Here is a 21,955-nt window from a genome sequence, read left to right as displayed (position 1 = left end):
ACATTCGATTACATCCTCTTGAGAAAGGAGTTTATGTCTGGTTTAAGTTCTCCTCCTCCTGTTAATTCTATTTTTAGCTGTGGTTCTTCTTGGTTGATGCTGCATTTTACTGGGTTTTACTATCCAATGTTAATTTTTTTAAAAAAAATACACCTATTAACCACTTTGGAAAAAGCAACTGAAAAGCATTCTAGAAGTATTTTTTTTTTCAGAGCAACAAATGTTTCGTATTGTTCCACAAAGACGAACAGAAAACTCTGGAGATTCAACTTTTTTATTATTATTATTATTATGGAAGTCTATAAAATAACCACATTGATGGTTTTTTTTTTAATAAGACCACAAACTACACGGCACATTCATCTTTTCGCGACACATGACAGATGCAACCCACCAAGGTCTCCTCCGTCACAGGTGAGCCTCATGGATACAGGACCGGAGCCATCCTGGAGCGTCGCTCCTTGACTCCGGAGCCCTCTGGCTGAGCACATGTGGCCAGAGGAGGCGGCTTCCTGGTGGACTGGTCCCTATATTATATACACATCAAAACACAACACATAACTTCACATACAGCACCAAAATATACCTCCACCCAACAGGTGCATATGCGTTGCAATATTAAAACACACACACACACACGCACACACACACACACACGAGTGAGATGCTCTCATGTGCAAGCTTTGTGGAAATGAAAGGGCAGAGTGCAAGCACGTGGTAGTCCCACCATGGCCACTCACTGCCAGTCCACCTGCGAATGTAACTTCCCACTCTACACTGCTCATGCCTGATAAAATCTATGCATTGTTCCCTTCCCCGCCCCCCCCACTCCACTTTCCAGACAAGCTTTACAATAAGGAGTTGGGGGGAGGGTGACGGGGCAGAAGATTTCATATTTTACTAAATAACAAATATTTTAAAACAGCATCACTTTTTATACTAAATATCTATTTGGAATTATAACAAAAATAGTACTTATAATAATAATAATTATAATAATAACAGTTTATAAACTCAAGACAAAAAACAACAACCCACCTTTGTGTATAAAATAATATAGCAAATTGGAACTGTGCTAAGAAATGAAAAAAAAAACAAGACAAATACATATTCTGAGGCTTGAAAGTGCTTTTATCCTGCAAACCCACTGCAGTAACATTTTAATATATATATTTTTATATTTATATATTTAGTCAAGTTATATTAGTTAGGAATGGTAAAATCAAACAGGAGTTATCCTTGCCTAAATATAATACACACATGTATACAGAGAGATGTGTAAAACGTTGTGTAGATGTATGTCTTTTAATATTTTGCATCTCTCCCTCTCCTCATCACTGACCTGATTTTTTTAAGAGTGGCCAAACTTTAAACGAAGCACCTTTCCTTGGTTTCCCATCGGAGCAAGCAACCTGTTGTTTAAAATCTCCGTGGTCCTCCCCCTCCTCCTTCTCCTCCTCCTCCTGCCTTCACGCCTGGCCCACCCTTCTCACTGGGCTCCACTGCACCATCGGATCTGTACGCCCATTTCCCCAGCATTCCTGCCAAGAGAACCTGGGACACGTGGCTCAGACTGTAAGCTGCTCCATGGATGCCCTAACAGCAGGAGTCCTATCGATTAAATAGTCCACAGATGGCTTAACTAATACTCAGCACCCGAACATCAAGAGGGTGGGGGTGGGGGTACTTATTGAAGACGTAACAAGGGTCGATTTGGGAACCTATGAGGACAAGAAGTGAAACCAGAGACTAATCTAAAAAATAAAACCAACTGCCACCACGGATTTTTAAGAAGCAGGGGTATAACAAATATTTACGGATTTTCTTGTCGTTGATTCAAATGGGGTGTCTCAACACATAAAGACAAACCATTGCAAAAAAATAAAAATAAATGATGACCTGCTGCCACATTCTTCACTCCTGCATGGAAGTAAAAAAAAAAAAGATGAGTACATTTTTTAAGCAGCCACAGTATTAGGAAGGAAAAAGAAACAGGAGGTTTTGCACAAAAATCTGCTATGCATGCATTTTCTATAAAAGCCGCTCTGCAAATTTTTCACCAAAAAAATGCCAAAATGTGGGAAATATACAAAAGCTCTCCAAAGGCTTTTGAAAAGCTTCCGCCTATTGGAAGAAAAGAGGTGAATATTTACATCCCTAAGTCCAAAGAATTTCTTGTAGCCTTAGAATTTGATCACAGGCCGCTTTAGATTTGGTGGACGATGCTTGACAACAGGGCAGCTGTCATGCAGTGGTTAATTTCCTGCCCCAAGGGTAGGGAGCGTGGGCCTGAGTGTGGGTGTGTTGGGTGGAGGTCACTCTGAGGGGGTCTGATGGGTGAAGGAAGCAACCTGGGGTCACCAGGAGGACCCTCCAGGCCAGCCGTCCCCAGTGGGAGTCTAGACGGTGGCAGGGAGTAGAGGGGCCGGAGGGAGGAAAGAGGAGATGAAACAGGTGCCATAAAGGGGAGCCTGGAAAGTTGTTTGGGAATACAAGTTCCAGAACAGGACAGTCTAAAAGCTGAGATCTTAAGGAACGGTATGTCTTTTCCCAGTTCTGCTTAAAACAAAGTGAAGAAATCTGGAGGTTTTTCTTCCTAATGTTTTGCCAGTCACTGTGGCCAGCACCTTCAGAGGACAGGAGTCAGAACTCTGCCTGTGTTTGGGTGTAGTATCCCACACACTACACCAGAACACAGACAGAGTTCTAACTCCTGTCCTCTGAAGATGCCCATGGCCACAGAGACTGGTGAAACGTTAGGGGGAAAAACCCTCCAGAACACCGCCAAAAACCTACAACCACCATCGGATCCCAGCCATGAAAGCCTTCGAGAACACATTACAGTGAAGCAAAATGGGAGCTGTGGTTATTGTTGATGCCTTTGCAGGAAAGAGGGCCACTCCTTCTGGCTCGGTTCTGGCTCCTGGTCAACTCCAACCAAACACCTCAGCAGGCTCCCATCCCCGGTGCTTCCTGCCTCTGCCTCCCATGTCTTATTTAATCCTGCCGTGAAGGGACAGCCGCCTCCCTGCAGACCCTCACACACCATATGGGTTGCCCATCCAACAGATGGCACAATTCTGAGGGCAAAGTTTTGTCATTTGGCTTTGTCATACGATAACTAATTTTGGAAGCTACCGTTTCTGTTCTCTAGGTTGACCCCTGATGACTAGGCAAAGGTAAAAAGGTTCCCCTTGACCAGTCGTGTACGACTCTGGGGGGCGGTGCTCATCTCCATTTCGAAGCCATAGAGTCAGCGTTTTGTCCGTAGACCATTTCCATGTTCACATGGCCAGTGTGACTTAGACATGGAACGCTGTTACCTTCCCACCGAGGTGGTACCTATTTATCTACTTGCATTTTTACAAGCTTTGAAACTGCTAGGTTGGCGGGAGCTGGGACAAGCGACAGGAGCTCACTCCGTCGCGTGAATTCGATCTTACGACTGCTGGTCTTCTGACCTTGCAGCACAGAGGCTTCTGTGGTTTAATCCCCAGCGCCACCACGTCCCACCATGACCCCTGATGACTACATGAAGTCATTTGTCCTTGTAGGAAAAGCATGCCTGGAACTGTCTGCCCTGGGGCCCATTTACCCTGTTTCTCCTTGGTTGAGAAATTCATGATTGGATCTGATGGGTTCTCAACTCCTGTTGGTGATGGCGAAAATCGGGGAAGGGGCAACACTTCCAAAACAATTACCTGGGTATCAAGGTGTCCAAATATCATTAAGCAATCCTGTTTTGTTTCACTTCCAGCTAGGTTTGCATAAGACGGCAACTCAAGGGTTCTCTGTGGCAGGAGTCAAAAAACTGTGAGGCAGAATCCCAGCCAGATCCCTTCTACCAACCCCACTGAAATGGGAGGGTTGCAAGTGCAGGATCCCACCTGTGGCAAAGGGTTCAGTAATGCAGGGGTGCTTCCTGCTGTGGGACGGTGTGGTGCCTGGTGATGTTCTGGGAGAATCCTGCCATCCCCACCGGGCGCTCGGTGCTGCTCTCCTTCATGCGCAGTGGGTTCATTCCAGAACCACAGCAGGCTGGGTTCTAGCTCAGCGCCCTTTGGAGAGAGCACGTGTTTCATGGAGGCCCTACGGCGGGAGGGAGCTTAAACGGGTTTTCAACCAAGGCAACATCGCTGCAGTTGGTGCTTCTCAAAAGTGGCCCATGGCTCTGTCTGCTCTCTTCGGCCATAAGTCAGTGCTGGAAAGAGAGGGAGGGGTTGCACGCTTGGAAAAGGGGCCACTGCTTGAGGCCTCTTCATAGTGGGCACGCAAAGCGCCTCTCTTACTCAACTGGCCCTGAAGCATTCTTCCTCTCAAGAGCCTCGGGTCCACAGGCTGTTTCCTCAACATTAGATTTCCCTGGTCCTATATGTATAGTGATTATTTGGAAGCAGCCACAAAATGGCCACAGTGAGGCATTTGGGACGATGAGCCTCAGAGGAGTTAGACATGAATATCAACCACAAGAACGTCAGACTCCGAGGGGATCCCAAAAGCTTAGCAGAGTAGGGATTCAGACATGCTTAAGATTTCAGACATTACCACCACCACCCAAAAAAATGCTCATCTTCGCCGTTTTTCTGACAACTTCATCACACAGGGAGGTGAACATTGACACAATAAATACCCCATAAATGTGAACACCAAGAGCAGAGCAGGTCCCTTGCAAGTCAACCTTGCTTGAGCCTGTCTTCCAGGTCCCTCGCACACCCAGAGAAGACAGTAAAGCTGTCAATATGGAAACACAGTCATCACCACCACCACCACCACCACCACCACCCAGTCCGGATTTGTCCCAGGCCCCCCACTCAGGGATTTTCTTGGCCCTCTTCTTTGAAGCAAGCAAAGACATTCGCCCAACACTGTTCTAGGTCGCTGAATTAACACTGTTACTTTAAAGTTCAAAATGGCCCACCGACCCTCGTTCAGGCCATGAGCTGTGAGGCTCTCAAATGGCTAGCTAGCTGTAGGGGTGTGTGTGTGTGTGTCTTTTCCCACCACCCGTAGGCAACCTCCGCTCGTAGCAGAAACATTTCCACTTCAGAGAATATAAACATTTATATACCGTTTTTACAGTCAAGACAACCAACCCCCTTCCAGTTTGTGTTCCGGAAAATAAAACGTAACAGGGGATCTCCTCAATCGGTTTTTCACCCTCACTAAAACCACCACCCTGGTTTCGGCATGTTCATCATGTAAGGTTTTGACGAAAGGTATGGGCAGGCGAGGCGGCCCCTCTCCACCAGGGACGGGTTTTCACTGTTTCCTTTCTGCGCCAAAATGCCAGGCCCCTCTGCCTCCCCAACCAAGAGGCAGAAAACCGAGGGCCCGGCTTACACGGTGGCACCCAACATGGCTTCTGTTTCTGTCAAGATTTCATTCTGATTCGAGTCGAGCCCAAAAAACTTGACCTTGAGTCCGTCGACCGGGTGGACGACGGGCACCAGAGTGATCCGAGGGAAAGTCCTTGTGGCCAGCTCAAAGCGGCTCATGCTGGCCAGCTCAATAGCCAGCGCCTTGAGGAACAGCTTGGCGAGGTGTTTGCCCAGACAAGTCCGGACCCCTCCACCAAAAGGGAGGTAATGGAACCGGCCGTCTTTGTCTTCGGTGCGGTCCTGCCCGAAACGCTCGGGGTCGAAAACATCCACGTCCTTGAACACGGGAGCTGTGTCGTGAGTATCCCGGATGCTGTACATGACGCTCCAGCCCTTGGGGATTTGGAAGCCCTGGGGAGAAGAAAAGAGAGACATGAACGGGCAAAGTAGACACCGAGGAGAAGGTGCGTTCTACCTGCCAGGAGCCGGTCTGTTTCGGCTTTTTTGCTTGCATGCTGCCCCCCCCGCCTGCCTGCCCGCCCGCCTGTTTAATTCCATGATCCGATTGCCAAGGAGATAGGAATCTGGGCCGTGGCATCTGCATACTAAACCCTGATTTACTTATCAATCTTGCCTCAAAAGGTTGCTAGCCTTTTTGTTGTTGTTGGGCAATTAAGAAAATTAAGGACATTCCTTTCAGCTGGGATGACAAAACCCATCATCCCCTGCCTTGGGTTCTTTTTAAGGAGAAAGGCAGGATAAAAATATTTTAAATAAATAAATGTCATCTCACAAACCCATCATTCTAACAAAGCTGAGGAGCAGATTGGGCTGGGCTACGTTGAGTCATGGGCTCGGCTCATGTTAGGGGCCCCGCATCAGCCTGGAGGAAAGGGGGGAACAGACGGAGACTTGGCAGCAGAGCAAAGACCATGGAAGTCAGCTGTGGGGCCATTGCTCCCTTAACCACCAGTAATCCATTTCTTCCACAGAAATGTCCAGTGCTGGAGAGGCATCGACAGCACCTCCAAGCATGACGTTCATGAGCAGATGAGAGAAGGTGTGATCTGTGTCTGGAGAATTCAAGGACCCGTCGGCTCTCTCTCTCTCTCTCTCTCTGCAGAGACAGCCCTGCGCTGCAAGGCCTTCCATCATGCACCATTTCTATTCGAAGGAGGGTTTGATTGCTGAGAAGATGCCGAAGGCGGGACAACCAAGTCGTGACATTTTGGCCTGTTGGTTGCAACCTCCATCTGCTCCCACTGAGTAATTTCCGTGTCATTCAAACATTGGGATCTAACCTTCACTCGTCCCAATTTCGACGCTGGCTTCAGCAGTTAAGGGCCAGCAAACCCTCAGAATTCAGGGTCAATTCCTGAAGGGACATAACCGAGATGGTCTTCCGAGGAGTATGTCTCAGCTTGGGGGGGGGGGCTCTTAGGCCAAAATGGACCATAGTGCTTGGTCAGACAAAAGTAGGGTCCCTTCCCCTGTGAGATTGGCCACACAAAGGACTCGGCATTTCACACACTTACAAACAACCCCAGTGCTTTCTTAAAAACGGGACGGGACCCCTACTCACGTCCAGCTCGAAGGTCTGCAGGACGGTCCGGTACCCTCCGGAGATGGGTGTGAAGAGCCTCAGCACCTCCTTGATGACACAGTCCAAGTAGTGGAGACCGTTGAGGGTGTCGAGCTGAAGCGACCCCTCACAGAGGCAGCCATTGTGGAGGATGCCTTTGCTCCTCAGCTCCTCCCGCAGCTTCTCCAGAACGCCGGGATGCTTCAGGAGCTGCATGATGAGAGAGGTGCTGGCGCTGGCGGTGGTGGCGTAGGCGGCAAAGATCAACTCCAGGGTGCCATCCTGAGAGGCGAACGGAGCCAAGCGTCAGGTATGGGACAGGGTTAGGGTGCCCAATCCTGCTCTGCCCCAAGGCTGCAGCTCTACCACATGGGGACCCTCTCCTCCTTCTCAAAAACAGGCCCCCTATCACGTGGATTAACTTATTTTGTGTTTTTTGTTTTTTTTAAAAAAATCACCCTGCCTTTCCCTTTAAGAAGGATCCAAGGCAGCTCACATCATTAAAAGACAACAATTAAAGCTAAAAATAGTAGGTATACAAATACTGAAAAGGATCAGACAGATATCATATTAAAAAGCAGTGAGCAACACCAAAAACACATTCAAAGCAATAAGGCACATCCATTCATTAAAACAACAACAACAACACTCATTCAGCCAGTCACTCAAGACATGCCTGCCTAAAAAGAAAGGTCTTTGTTGCTTGGGGAAGGACAGCCAAGAGGGGGCCAGCCTGGCTTCCAGTGGAAGGGAGTTCCAGAGTCTAAAGGAGCAGCCACAGAGAAGGCCCCTCCTGTGTTCACACCCAGCACACCTGGGCGGGTGCCAGGACCCAGAGAAAGGCCTCCCCTGATGTTTCTAAAATGTAGGCAGGCTCTTAGAGAGGAGAAGCGGTCTTTTAGATAGCTTGGACCCAAGTTGTCTAGGGCTTTATAGGTTAAAACCAACACTTTAAACTAACCTCTAACAATTCTCTCAATATTCCTATCCATATTTTACCTGAACACAAAGCTCTATATTGGGATTCAACAACAAAACAGGAGCAAGGATTAAGGACATCCCTTTCTGCTGGGACAACAAAGCCCATCATCACCTGCCTTGGGTTCTTTTTAAGACTATCTATCTATCTATCTATCTATCTATCTATCTATCTATCTATCTATCTATCTATCTATCTATCTATCTATCTATCTATCTATCTATCTATCTATCTATCTATCTATCAGCCACTTTTCTGGTGACATAAATAAAACAAACCCTCAGAATCCTTAAGCTGGTAGCACTTCCTTGCATTGCCATAAAGTAGAGGACCCCTTTCAGGGACATTGTTCTAAAAATACTTATTATAAAAATTTATTCTATGAAAATTCAGTCATCTCAAAGGGTTGCTCCCTCTCCTTTGAATGCAAGCATTAATCTAGTGCCCCTAGTGGCAACAGACAGAGCAGCAGGTGTTGGCTGCCTCTTTCCAGCCAGCCGGCCAAGTGTCCGTACCTTCAGCTCTTGCATGGTCAGTTCCTTGCCGTGCTCCTTCCCACTTTCTATCAGGATGTCCAAAGCATCGGAGTAGTCCTTGCCCTGCATATTTTGCAGCTTTTCCCGAATGGCTTTTTCTAAACCTTTCTGCAATGCCTCTCGGGCACGAATCCCCTGCAGAAGAAAAAATGTGGAGTGGGAGGAGTTAAGAAGGGGGTGAAAACCCAGAATTAGCTATTCAGCAAAAAGATTCAGGTCTCAGCATTCCCCACCTGATTTTTTTTTTCACTAATGGATCTTCTTGTCCTGTTGTTCTATCATCAGCAACAGAAGCCCCTCCCCTAAATTTAGATATGCTCCAAATGGCTCTGAATGCATAAACTTGCATGCAGAGACATCACCTTGCCGACAAAGGTCCGCATAGTCAAAGCTATGGTTTTTCCAGTAGTGATGTATGGAAGTGAGAGTTGGACCATAAAGAAGGCTGACCGCCAAAGAATTGATGCTTTTGAATTGTGGTGCTAGAGGAGGCTCTTGAGAGTCCCCTGGACTGCAAGGAGAACAAACCTATCCATTCTGAAGGAAATCAACCCTGAGTGCTCACTGGAAGGACAGATCCTGAAGCTGAGGCTCCAGTCCTTTGGCCATCTCTGGAAAAGACCCTGATGTTGGGAAAGTGTGAAGGCAAGAGGAGAAGGGAACAATGGAGGATGAGATGGTTGGAGAGGGTCACCGAAGGGACCAACATGACTTTGACCCAACTCCGGGAGGCAGTGGAAGTCAGGAGGGCCTGGCGTGCTCTGGTCCATGGGGTCACGAAGAGTCGGACATGACTTAACAACTAAACAACAACAACAAAACATCTTGCCATGTCAGAATCCTAGTCTGTCCAGCCCAGTCTTGCCTACTCAAACCAGCAAAAGCTCTGAAAAGTCATCATCTAACACAGGGCTTCCTAAGACGTGTTCTTGGACTACAACTCCCAGGAATCCTGGCCAGCACAGCAAGTGGTGAAGATTCCTGGGAGTCTTATTCCAAGAACATCTGAGGACCCAATGCTGGGAGCCACTAATCTACCACATCATCTCCTTGACTCTGAGCCAGGGAGGTCATGTGGAGGTCTTCTTCTACATGCCAAACAAGTCTCCAGCCACTGAATTATGCACGGCCTTTCCCCGGACGTCCGGGCCACTAACCCTGACAGAGGAAGGAGGCATCTCTCACCTTCCGGTAGCCACTGAAAGGCAGGTCCACAGGCAAGGAGAATACATTCTCCACAAACTGTTGGTAGACCTCAAAGAGGTGCCCAAGGTCTTCATCTGGAATCCGGAACCCCAGCAGGACTCGGATGGCCATGCGGAAAGTGAGCTTCTGGGCCTCATAATAGACATTAATGGATTCCGGGTTGCTGCTCCAAGCTCTCAGCGTGTCCTGGATCACCAGCTGGATCTTTGGAAGGTAGCTCTCCAGGGCTTCATGGCTAAATATTTTTGAGAACACCTGGGGAAAAAGGAGAGGAGGACTGTCATACAACAGTGCTAAGACACTCGGGTTCCATTTCCACTCTAGACATGATGCCTCTAGGAGAGAAAGACCTGACTGTCCAACAGTGGCTTCTCAGCCCAGCCGACCTGTTGCAACACATGGTCAACCAGCTTCTCTGCTCACACAGCGAGATCAAGGCAAAAGGCAAGGCAAGGAGCCTGTTTGCATCCAGGAGTCGGGTCAAATACAAGCCCAGATTTAAAAAGAAAAAGAGAGAAGAGAGAAAGAACAGGCTTTGCCTGAGAACCAACCATGCCTGTGTCATGACCAAGACCCGCCTCACACACCCCACCCAGGAGTGGGGCACTGGATGGCATTCCCCCCCTCCTTGTGGGTACACAAGCCAGACAGAGGCAGGGGTGCAAGGACTGGGCTGGGTGGGTGCAGAGGCTTGCCGGGACGGCCCTCCTGGCTTTTTGGGCTGCCCAGTGGTTGTTATTCCTTGCCATCCCATGACACAGAGAAAAACCAGCCAAATATAAAGGCTAGCCCAGCCCTCAGAGTTTGAGTGGACAACGGGGAGAGTCAAGCAGCCAGCCAAGCTGATCTATCCGGGGTTCAATGGCTCTGACTCACAACAAGCCATCTCTCTGTCCATGGACATCTCAGGTGCTGAGTCGGCTCCCTGGATTTAGCCCCCACGGCACGTCCCGTTAACCCTTTTGCTTCCCTGTTCAGGAGCCAAGAACACTGGGGGGGGGAATGGGGGGGAAGAGAGCCAGCCAGGTTTTTCTCCTGCTGAATGCAGGGTAAACTGAATTGTGCATCAACGCACAAACAAGAGGGCCCTTTCCCTTTGCTCTGAGCCCCTTGCGTAGCATGAATGAAGGTGATAAGGAGGTCGCAAAGCGGTGGGGGAGCCTGACAAAGCGGGCTTCTGTGCTGACACCTCTTCTCTTAAAACTACAGCCTTACACCTCAAGATGTGATACACACATCCCAATAGTCAGCGAGGATAGGCCTTCATAGTCTTCTCACACACACACACACACACACACACACACACACACACACACACACACACACACACACACACACACACACACACACACCAACAAGGCCACTTGCTCGGTTCCTGTTTGGGTAACAAGTGGTTACAGAGGCCATCCTGGTGAGCAACCGGACAGGCCTCTGGCAGGATGGTCAGCGGCCGCAGCCTCTACAGAGAAGCAGGCTTGCAGGACTTTTCCCCTCTGCCGTCTCAAAACATCTGGCTGCCTGAAACAGAGTCCTGAAAGATGCTGCTCTAGAAGTCAAGCAGCATCCCTTCACCTGCCCTGTGAAGTCGCCCCCTGAAGATCACTACCTCCCCTTCCGCCTGGCCCGAAGCCTCTCCTGCCCCCTCTTCAGATGGCATAGAAGGGAGAACAGAACGAGGAGGCGCCTCAGGCCTTCACCTCTCCCCCTCCCCGATTCCAGTCCCTTCCCCATCGATGCTCTGGCTTGCTGGCTTTTAAAAACCTTTCCCGGGGAGAAATCTCTGCCTGGCTCCTCCGGGTATCTGTAGCCTAAAACCCCTGCACCCTCTAGCGAGCATTCCCGGAACGGCTCTTCCTGCTCCCCGCCCCCACCCCAGACGGCACAAAAGAGCCCACAACAGAGAGGAGTGTCAGAGGAAGGGAGACCAAGACAGAGAAGAAAGTGGAGCGGAGATGAATTGTGCAGGGAAAACGATTCATTCAAAGCAGGGCACTGGCCGGCTAGGAAGCCCATCTAGAGAAAAACCAAGAGAAGGTGTGGCGGAATGACAGGCTCCCCTCTTGCAAAAGGGCTTTTTAAAAGACCAAGACACACACAAACACACACACATTTCCTGTATAAAATGTTCTGACAAAAACGCACCTGAAGGAACAGGGATTCAATGTGACGGTCTTTGCCCCAATATGTTCCACTCAGCTTGCAAACTGACAAGGCTAGGCAGCTGCAGCTCTTTGCAACTCTGAGGGAGATATCTGGCTGCAAAGAGACGCCAAGGGCTAGTCCGCTGTGGCAAAATGGGCCACTTGAGTCTCTCCTCGAGTTCTCTCGTCTCATCCCGTACTGCAGTGGGCAAGCTGCGGAGAGCTTCACTCCCTGCCTGTCACAGCCAACGGTGCAAGTTTTCTCTCTCACACTCTGATGGCCATTAGAAGAAGGTTTGCTAAGCACCCCGGCTGATGCTTCTTAAACACGCTCGTCGTGCGTAATCACACCCTTCAGGTGGAGGGCAGCATCCATCAGATGGAGGAGCCATCCATAGACTGACCTGACCCACCCACCTGGGTGCCACAAGGGCAACCCGCACCTGAAAGGCTGCCCTGAGAGGATGCTACCTTTCCAGGCAGCAAGACTGCAGCAAGCACCCTGCAGGGACAGGCAAGGCACAGAAGATGCTGGGGTGCAGGATGGCATCATCCTCCACCACTGAAGTTGTGCTTTCCTCTTCCTGGGCTCCTCTGTGAGGTTACAAGGAGCCCTCCTGGGGTCGGACGGGGCAGCCAGTTTGGGAGAGGGGAGAGCTGCCTGTTTGGCTCAATGGAGGTCAGGGCAGGGGCTTATGACATGCATCATTTTCACCACCTGAGATTTGTTATTTAAATTTTTTATTTTTTACAAAAGAAAGGAGTGGGGGTTTGAAACTCCTTGAAACAAGTTCATACAATTTAGGAATTTGTTTTATGTGTAAAGAAGGCCCTCCAGCTAGTTAATCTATTCACACCTTATTAATTCTGGATAATCATTATGGTGTTTACTGGAGGGGGGCGGGATTGGGATTTGTGTTGAGGTGGTTTCCTCCAGGAGGCCTGTGGCAGGTGTCTCCACCACTTCCCCCCCCCCACGCGCGCGCATTCTTGGGGCAAACCACTTTCATCTCCTGTGGTGCTCTGCCCAGAGGACCTCCAGACCTCTCCATTCTCCTCCTCCCAAGGGTTAGCGGGCCTGGTTGGGTTTTATTTGCTTTTAACTCTGCCTTATGCCAATTAGCATCCTTGTGGGTTGTCGTTAATAGCTTTACATTAGAGATGCACTGTTTTATTGTTCTTGCCTTTAAGGTTGGTTATCTCCTAACACTGTAAGATGCTTTTAAGATGAACTCCCCCCCCATACATTAAAATAATCGTAAGGAAAACAGCAGAGAAGCAGGCTGCAAGTACGAGGCTTAGCAAACGGGAAAGCTGGGGAGGACGAGGCAGGGTCCTGTTCTTTTGGGGTGGGGGAGCTCTAATGTCAGAGGGGCCCCTCTTGGAAAAGGAACGGAAATTTAAGGCACACACTGGGGCCTCGTCTGAACAGGCACCGTCCTACAGACGCCTGAGAGAGGCGCCGGCAGAGCACAAGCTCCCTCTGAGCAGGGCTTGAATGATCCACAGCCTGGAAACGGCCCACTCAGCCACGGTGTGGAATGAAAACAGGATATTTCAAGCTTTACGGTTTTCCTTAGGCAGAACATTCCTGCCCCGGTGTGTCTCGGCAGCAGGATGTACGGAGCACTCCAGGTATGTGCGACACCAAGTGTTTTTCTGGGAACCTCAGAGCCTCATTCTTGTTTAGGTTTTCTTGGGTGAGGATGGAGGGGAAAAGGGGAGGTCTTTGAGAGGAGACCAGATTTGAGATCCAGACTGGCACCGCACAAATCCCCGGCGACCCTCGCTGATGTACCCGCCTTGCAAATATTCGGCCCATTTCTCTACAACGGCAGCAACGGAAATGTTGTTAAATGGACAGATCAAACCAAAGTCAACACCGGCCCTGTTTACAGGATTAGCTGCCCTCGACAACAACTTCTGAACTCATGTCAACCTCTGGTTTCTCTGCGAGTGAATCCGCAGTAGGAGTGAGTTCAGAGGGAATCGGCAGCACTCCAGATTCTCCTCCCTTTCATCCTGGGAGGAATGACCACAAGCCCAACCTCAGGGTTGTTACTCAGAGTTTGCAGATTCCGAAGGAAACTCACAACAAGCAAGGTATGCAAGCAACCCTGCCTTTGCACAGGCCGACACTTGAAAATCTCTACAGCACCCGCAACCGACAAGCCAACGCTCAGCCAAGAACATCTTGCTGCAGCCCAAAAGGCTAGTGTGATTCTTGATTCTATGTTAAACCTATGCAGACACATTTAGGGATGCTTTTGTATCATTCTGCTTTGAACCAAGACATCATGGGACTTCTGTGCTCAGTTCAAGTGGAAGAGCAAGGGTGTCAACCCCTGAGCTACGGAGAAACTTTCCTTCCGTTTTCCTACAGCAGCACCTAAACCAACCCAGTACATGCTGGAGGACACGCACAGGGCTTTAGCCCTGAGCAAATGGCTTATAGAGGAAACTAGCCTATGACGTGTCGGTTTTCAAATATATAAGAAGGAAGAGGAACGGGTGAGCCCCAAAATAATGGGGTTAAAACAGAGCAACCATGAATAATCTGGACGGTAAAGGGGAGTGACCTGCTGAGGAGCACAACCTCCGCTGAGTCTCAGAGATGCTCCGCTGAGGAGTGGATCAGACACGGACACAGAAGGACGGCCCCGAAAGGGAAGCTGCCCGCAAGAACCCTCACGGCCAAAGGCTTTGGAAGGAGAGGCCGAGAAGAGGAAGCAGGCCGGTTCTGAGGAGGGGAGCTCCAGAGCCAAGAGGTGCCCAGGCCAGGGAGGCAGACGTCGGCTGGACAGGGGGAGACGCTTCCTCCGGGCGAGAGCTGCCGAGCAGCCCCCCAGGACTTTGCTCCTCTTCAATGGAAGCCTTTGACCCCGGCTGGCTGGGGCAACCATCCCTCTGGAGCCCCGCGCTTGCCCTTTGCATTCAAGGGCGCCTGCCACAGACGGGGATGAGAAGGGGGCAGCCGCTTCTTGCCTCTCCCAGAATCCTAAATTTATCTGTTATCTTAATGTACAGCAAGAGGAGTGTTTGTGTCTTACAGCGACGCCTGCTCTGCACACCAAGGATGCTAACGTGTCCCCCAAAGCACACAGTGGCCCGAATGGCAGGAACACAACCACGGGGCAGCTCTGTCCACCCTGGGTCTGTTCCCGTGAGCCCCCCTGCCCGTGGCAAGGAGAGGAACGGTGGGGGAGGGCAGGTGAAACACCTCTGACCCTGACCATCTTGGAAGTCAGTCCTGAAGAAGGGGGAGCCAAAGGGGGGGGAGGGGGCAAGCAGGCCAGGACCGCTTTGGCAAAGGAAAACAAACCCCCCCCCCGGGCAAGGGGGCTCTCCTGAATCACCCTGGGGCCTGGCTTTGACACAAGACTTTTTACTGCAGGAAGGACCGTTTGGGCCCATTGTGGCTCGTTTTTCTGCTTTCCACACCCCCCACTCCACCTCACCTCACCTGACCCCCTGGCTAATTCACACACACACCCCTCTCCTGCCACCAATTGTGCTTGACATGGACAATGTGTGTGTGTGGGGGGGGAGAGATCCGCAGCAATGCTCCTGTCCTCGACTGGGGGGGCTTGAGGGTGGGGGCTTGAGATCTCCCGCAGAGCAAAGCACAAGCCCCTCACCTGCAGACCCGGACCTTAAGCGGTCCAGGTAGCACCGCAGGTTGACAATGCAGAGCCGGGAGGAAGAGGCTCTCAGGGTTTGGGGGGTGGGTGGGGGGGCAAGAAATCTTCGCTTAGCCGCCTGCTCCGGCAGGACCTGGCCAGGACGCCACCGGCGCCAGGCTGGGAAGAGCTGTCCAAGCCCCCCCTCTCCCGCTGCCCGCCCCCCCGCCCGCCGAGGGCGTCTCAGCTGGCTGCCGTCCAGGCTTCGAGGCAGAGCCTGGAGCCCTGGCGACGCGGAGGGGTGGGGTGGGGTGGGGAGGGTATTGGGGGCGGTATTGGGGGTGGGAGGGGCTGCCACTCAGAACCCAAAACCCTTCCCAAGCGCCGCCGCCGCCGCCCAGCCGGCCCGGTCGCCCCTTTGCCGCCCCACGGAGATCCCGGGACCCCCTCTGGCACGCACGGGTCAGCAAGCGGAAGGGCGCAGGGCCCCCCCCTCCGCCTCAGGCAGCCAAGCGTCTTGGGCGTCGGGGCGGGGAAGGAGGGGGCGGCGGCTGTCTAAGGTACTCCGGATCTGCGGGGGGGGGTGGGAACCCGTGGGCCCGGACCCACCGGGGGGCTTGGTCCCTTCTTTAAAAAAACTGATATTAAAACTTAAATACAAATTCAATAATGACTACATACCATACACATTGGACTCTCCCCCCACCCTGGGCCGCCACCTTCACCTTTGGACGGGGTTCTCACTCTCATTCCACACGTTAACTTGCCGTTAATCGCTAAGCTCAACATTTCTTTGTCTTTTTTGTTGCTTTTCGAATTCTTTGCAAATATTAGTCTTGCTACTGTAACCCTTCTAACAATTCACTCTTTCTGTTCTTTTTAAAGATGATCCATTCTTAACTCTGTTGAGGAGGGCCAATGATTGTTGATCTCTGAAGATCACCTCCAATAATGTCTCTAACTTCTTCTGAAAGTAGTGCCCGGTCCTCAGGGGCATGGCCCTTTTAAGGCGGGCCTCGGGCTCGCCCGGGTTACTACAGTTCAACGTCCACACGTGCCGCCCGCGAGGAGGGAGGGAGGAGAGAGGGAGGGAGGGAGGGAGGGGGCAGGGAAGCAGCGGCCGCCAGACCTCGGAAGCCCCCGACGGCAGCGGAGACCGAGGGCGGGGCAGAGGAAAGGCCCGATCCGGCCCCGACCCACGTACCCACCGGGGGCCCCCTCCCTCCACGGTCCGAGAAGCCCCAAGGCCTCTCCCCCCCCCCGCGGGGTCTGGTGGTCGACTCGGAAGCAAGCCGCGCCACCAGACGGCAGTCGAACCCGGACGACTCAACAGCCCCGCCCACCTCGCCTCGCCCCGCCCCACAGACCCTCCCGGGGGGGGGGAGACCAGCAGCTCAGCGACCGCTTTCCACGGAGAATCCCCGGCGCGCTTGGACGGCTCCGCGCATCGCCGCTTTAAATTCCTCAAAGGCCGCCGTCGGAGCCGCCGCCCCGGCCGCGCACCTCCCCGGGCTGGCCTGCGCTCCGCCGCCGCCTCCTCCTCCTCCGCCGTCGCCCACGGTTGCCACGGAGGGGCTGGGACGGGGAGGCGGAGGGGGAGGGCAGCCCCGCGGGGCTAGCAGGGGAGGGGGCGCGACTCGCCCACCCCCTCCCGCAGCCAGGCACTCCCTTGGGCGCACTCTGCACGCGCGCAAGAGCCCCCTCCCCTTTCTCCGAGAGGGGGAGGGCGGGCGCCCCATCCTCCCCCGCCTCTGAACCCGGTCCCCAGGCCGGCTCCTCCGCTCGACACGCATCTCCTTCCCGCCGCAGCTTCCGGACGACCCACACGACACGCCCTCTGCCCTCCCCCTCGGGGCCCGCTCGCCCGCCCTCCAGCGCCCCCTCTCCCTCCCCGCGAGGCAGCCGGAGAGAGTCTCGTGTGTCCCCCCCCCCTCCTGCCCCCCCGCCCGCCCGCCGGGGTCCGCGTCCTCTCGTCCGTACCTTCCTCTTGTGCCGGTGGATGTCCCCGATGGAGTTGGCGACGGTGTTGGGGCCCAGCAGCATGCGGGTGCTGCGCGGCCACTCGGTGCTCACCAGGCTGTGCTCGCCCATCAGGATCTTGCGCACGTTCTCGGCCCCGGTGACCCGGATCAAGGGGCGCCCCAGGAGGTGCGTCTTGAAGACGTTCCCGTACTTCTCCCGCCGGGAGGACTGGAAGCTGGAGCCCTGGCGAGGAGGAGGTCAAGACAAGGCGGGTCAGGGTCGGGCGCGATCTCCCCCGGGCACCGCACAGCGCCGGCGGCCCGAAGCGGGACACCCTCCCCCCCCCCCGGGCTGGGGCGATTCCGCCGAGCTTGGGCGCCCACCAGGGAGGGAGGAAGGGAGGGGGCGCAAGGGATGCCCTGCCGGGAAAGGGGGGGAGCGCTTTCGCGGCCTGACCCTTGGCCTCTCCCCACCGCAGGCGCACCCGGCACTGGGCAAGCTGGACGTGTGGGGGAGCCCCTCCGAGGACCTCCCGCCTCCGGCCAAGGCATCACCGCCTCCGGACTGCAGAGCTGGAAGGGCCCGAGGGCCCCGTCCTGGTCCGCCCCGCCCTTGCCCTAGCCCTAGCCCTGGCCCCTGCTCGCCCGCTGGCCCCTTCAGGACGAGAGCCATTCCCGCCGCAAAAGCGTGGCTGCCCTTCGTCCAAAGGAGCTACGCGGGTCCGGCGGCGCTGCCCAGCAGAACGCCGCTTCCGTGGGCCGGGAGGGGCTGTGGGGAGGGCCGGGGGGGGGGGTGAAGGGCTCTTCTGAGGAATCAAGGCGGGCAGCCCCGTCGAACCAAGGACGGAGCGGGCGGGCGGGGGGGGGGGCAGGATCCGGCCCGTGAGGTGGATGTCAGGCCGTCGGGAGAAAGAGCCCCGCTCGCCGGGCGCTCCTCCTTCCTGGCAGGCGAGGGGCCGGGGCTCCGGCCTGGCCGGGAAGGCTTGCCCCCAAAGGGAGGGGACGAGGAGCCGTCGCGGCCGCCGCAGTGGCTGGCCGGGGAGGGGAGGGGAGGACCAGACGTGCCCCGGCTGGCTCCTGGCCCCGGAAAGAGGGGCGCCGAAAGCAAGAGGAGCCCCGAAGCTCCTCCGGGGGAGAGGCAGCAGCGCAAGGTCTGGGCCCGCTGGGGGTTCAGGACAGTCCCTGGCTCGGCTTCTTTGGGGAGGGGGGCGGAGGTGTGCCGTTGGAAGGCAGGACCCCACGAAGCGCACGCTCAGGATCCTGCGAGCGTCCCCACGTGGGTCGAGAGGAGTCCCCCGCGTACCAGTCGGTGTCCCAGCTGGAAGGGGGGCGGTGGCTCTGGGGGAGGGCGAGGGAGACCGATGGGTCAGCGTGGCCCGTAAGGCCCCGGGGGCGCCCGGCAAGGTCTCCGGTCTCCGCCGGGGCGCCCGCCCGCCCGCCCGCCCGCCTGCCGGCCTGGCTAAGCCCCAGCGGGGCTTCCCCGGACAGAGGGCGGTCGTGGGGGGGGGGGGGAAGGAAGAGGTCCCGCCGCGGCCAGGCGCCAGGCCGGAGGAAGCCTCTCCCTCGGGAAGGATTTTCCTCCCCGGCCTGTCAGCGCGCACCCCGCTCCGCTCCAGGCAGGAGGTGAAAGACCACGAACTAACGGGAGCCTTTAAATTCCTCAAAGGCGACCGGAGCCGCCGCCGCCGCCGCCTCGGCTTCCACCCCCCGCCCCTCCCGCGCCTCCTCTCCCCCCCCCGCTCTGTCTGTGCGCCGCGCTCCCGGGGGACCCGTCCCTTCGGGCGCTCCAGTTCCCTTTGGCGAAGGAACCGGGCCGCGCTGGGGGCTCTCCGTCCCTTTCCCGCAGGCCGGCCGTCGGATCCCTGCGAAGGGAGGGCGCGCCCGGACGTGGGGATGCCAGTTCCGCGTCAGCGCGTGAAAGCCCTTCGCCGACCGGCCTCTTCCTGTCCTTTCCCCGCGGCGAACCCTCTGCCCCCCCCCCGTTCCCCGCTTCAACCACTGCAGGCCCGGGCTCTTGGCCGAGACACCCACAGAGACCTGGGGGCACCTGGGGGGGCAGCGGGCGGATTTTTTATATATGTATAAAGTATATTTGTGTGTGTGTGCTTTAATAAAAAAAAACCACAAAGGTACGGTTGTGAAGTTCAGATGTTCAGGTGACCCTGTGTCTTGATCTACGTAAATATAATTAAAGTACTTTTTGTGGCATTAATAAAGGGTTATTTGTACAACATTTCCATGGTTGTACAAAGGACACCTTTATGTGGCGAGAGTTTTCGAGCAGAGTCCAATTTATACCTTTAAAAAAAAAGCGCCCTGGCCTCTGTTTGGATGGAGCCTGGTGGAACAGGGAGAGCCCTTTTTCGGTCCCCCTGCAAAAATCTGATAAATTTCTTTTAAAAATAAAGCCCCATTGAGCGAGGCCTGTTAACCCCTTGGCTGCCGGCTGGGAGGTCTCCGCGCTCCCTCCGCCACCCGTGGCGACATCCAGGGAGCTCTCCTGGTGTGTGCCTGATGCACACCTCCTGGACCGGAGATCTACCTGGAGAGAGGGGGAGAGAGAGCTGCACGTGCGAAGGACGGCGCCCTTGGTTCGGATCTTGGACTGTGGCCGGCACCGGGGGGTGGGGGTGGGGGTGGGGGTGGGGGTGGGGGTGGGTGGGATGCGGGGCCACGAGAGGCTCCCGAAGATTTCCCGCCAGCTGCGAAGACCAGCCGGTCTTGTTCAAGCGCTTTAGCCGAGCGGGGAAACGCACCTCCCCCCCTACACACACACACGCACACGCCAGGCCAGCCCGCGGTCCCGGCGAGCCCGTAGACGCGTCGGCCGATGGGGCATCTCGCCGGCCCGGGACAGGCCTCTCTTCAGCGGCCCGCCCGCTGCCTCCGCCACCGCTTTGGCCGGCGACCAGCCAATCCTTCCCGGGCCACCCGCCTCGTCACCGCCCGCCTCCATCCATTCACGGGGAGGGGGCAGCCGGGGCCAAGAGCAGGCGGTCGTGGCAGGCGGCGGGCAGGAGGGGGGGCGGGAAGAGATGGAGCTGCTCCTGAAAGTCCAGGGGCCCTCGGGGAAAGAGCCGGGGAGGGGGCCACGAAGACCCCGCCAAGACCTCCTGCGCGAGGAGGAGCTTCAGGGGGGGGGGCTTCTACTAAGGGGGGGGAGGATGAACTGGGGACCGAGCAAAAATCCTGCCGAGAGGGCAGCTGGTCCCCCGCGCCCTTTTTCGGATCCCCGCAGAGGGGGCTCGCGCCCGGCCTCCTCCCCCAGGCCCGCGAAGGTGAATCCCGTGGGCGAATCGCGCCTTCCTCTTCCCTCACCCACCCGCCCGCCTCGCTCGACCCTCGCTTTGCAGTCACGCGCCCCGGCCAGCCCCGAGGGCTCATCCCCGCTGACCTGGCGCGGCTGGGCGTCGGAGCGCGCGGTCTCCTCGGCCTTCCTCCGCTGACGCGGCTCCCCGGAGACTTCCGACGGCCGGAAGCGAGGACGGGGGAGGCTGGCCTGAGCGCGCCAGGGCTAGGGAAGTCCCCTCCGGGGCGGGAGATGGGACGCCGGACGGGAGGTGGCCCCGCGGAGGCAGGCGCGCCCGCGCCCCACTCGCAGGGAAGGCCGGCCGGGGAAGGCACCTCTCCTTCTCCGCGGTTGCCCTGCTTTCCCTTCCAGAGGTAGCCGGGCGGCCAGGGCGCCTCCTGCCCGCTCCCCGAGATGACCGCGGGACTCCGAGGCCGGGCCGGCCGGCGAGGAGCGCTGCCCGGGGAGCCCGTCCTCCCGGCCTGCCCCTGCCCGCTCCCTCCGAGGGCCCGGCGCTCCCCCTCAGCCGGCGGCGGGACGAAGCTTGGCCGGGACCGTAGCCTTCCGTCCTCGCGGCGGCGGGCCTCTCCCTCCACGTCCCTCTTCCGGGCGCGGCGCCTCTCCCTCCCCGCGGCGCCCGGCGCAGAGAAGGCGTCCCTCTCGCTTACCTGGAGGAGCCAGTGGAAAGTCTCGCCGACCAGCGGGAAGCCCATGGAGCCCTTGGGGATGGGCAGCCGGCAGCTCTTGTCCCGGGTGGCGGCCCAGCGCAGTTGCCAGAGCTGCTGCGAGACGGCCAGCAGGAGGGTCACGGACACCAGGCAGGCGACGAAGGTGGCCAGCGCCGAGACGAGGTCGAAGCCCTGGAAGAGCATCTTGTGCGGCTCCAGAGGCGCCCCGAGCGTGGGCTGCTGCTCCTCCCGCTCTCGTTCCCGCTCCGCTCCGGCTGGGGGGGTGGGCTGGGCTGCTGCTGCTGCTCGTGCAGGCGGCGGGGAAGTGGGGGCGCCCGGGGAGGGGGCTTCGGCACGGCCAAGGCAAGCGGGCGGGCGGGCGGACGGGCAACCTGGGCGCCCGCAGCCAAGGCCACGGTCTTGACAGTTGGCGGCTTTAGGGAGGGAAAGTCAGCCCCTCCCCACTTTTAAAGGAATGCAAGCAAGGGGGGACGAGAGCAGGGGCCGGGCGGGCGGGGGGCGAGACGCGCCGAGCGCCGCTCCGGAGGCGACGCGCTTGCAAAGGTTCGCCGCTGAAGCCGCTGCGGCGCCCGCAAGAGTGCCAGTGCCCCAAACTCGGCCGGAATCAGAAGAGGGTGAGAGGCGGGGGGGGGTT

General features: G+C 55.9%; 1 protein-coding gene across 1 annotated transcript; it reads right to left on the bottom strand.

Moving 5' to 3' along the window:
* Nucleotides 1-5,042: 5,042 nt before the first annotated feature.
* Nucleotides 5,043-21,748, bottom strand: CYP26B1 (cytochrome P450 family 26 subfamily B member 1). The gene is made up of 6 exons (XM_020795232.3): nt 21,301-21,748; nt 17,363-17,587; nt 9,601-9,876; nt 8,395-8,550; nt 6,901-7,182; nt 5,043-5,729 (listed from the first exon to the last, which is right to left on the bottom strand). The coding sequence occupies exons 1-6, from the start codon at nt 21,502-21,504 to the stop codon at nt 5,337-5,339; spliced, it is 1,536 nt and encodes a 511-aa protein (XP_020650891.1). The 5' UTR covers nt 21,505-21,748; the 3' UTR covers nt 5,043-5,336.
* Between the last annotated feature and the right edge of the window lie 207 nt (nt 21,749-21,955).

The sequence above is a fragment of the Pogona vitticeps genome, chromosome 5, assembly GCF_051106095.1.
Source record: "Pogona vitticeps strain Pit_001003342236 chromosome 5, PviZW2.1, whole genome shotgun sequence".
In the NCBI taxonomy this organism is placed as follows: domain Eukaryota; kingdom Metazoa; phylum Chordata; class Lepidosauria; order Squamata; family Agamidae; genus Pogona; species Pogona vitticeps.
The sequence above is the reverse complement of the archived record's forward strand: the minus strand, read 5'-3'. Positions and strand labels throughout refer to the sequence as shown.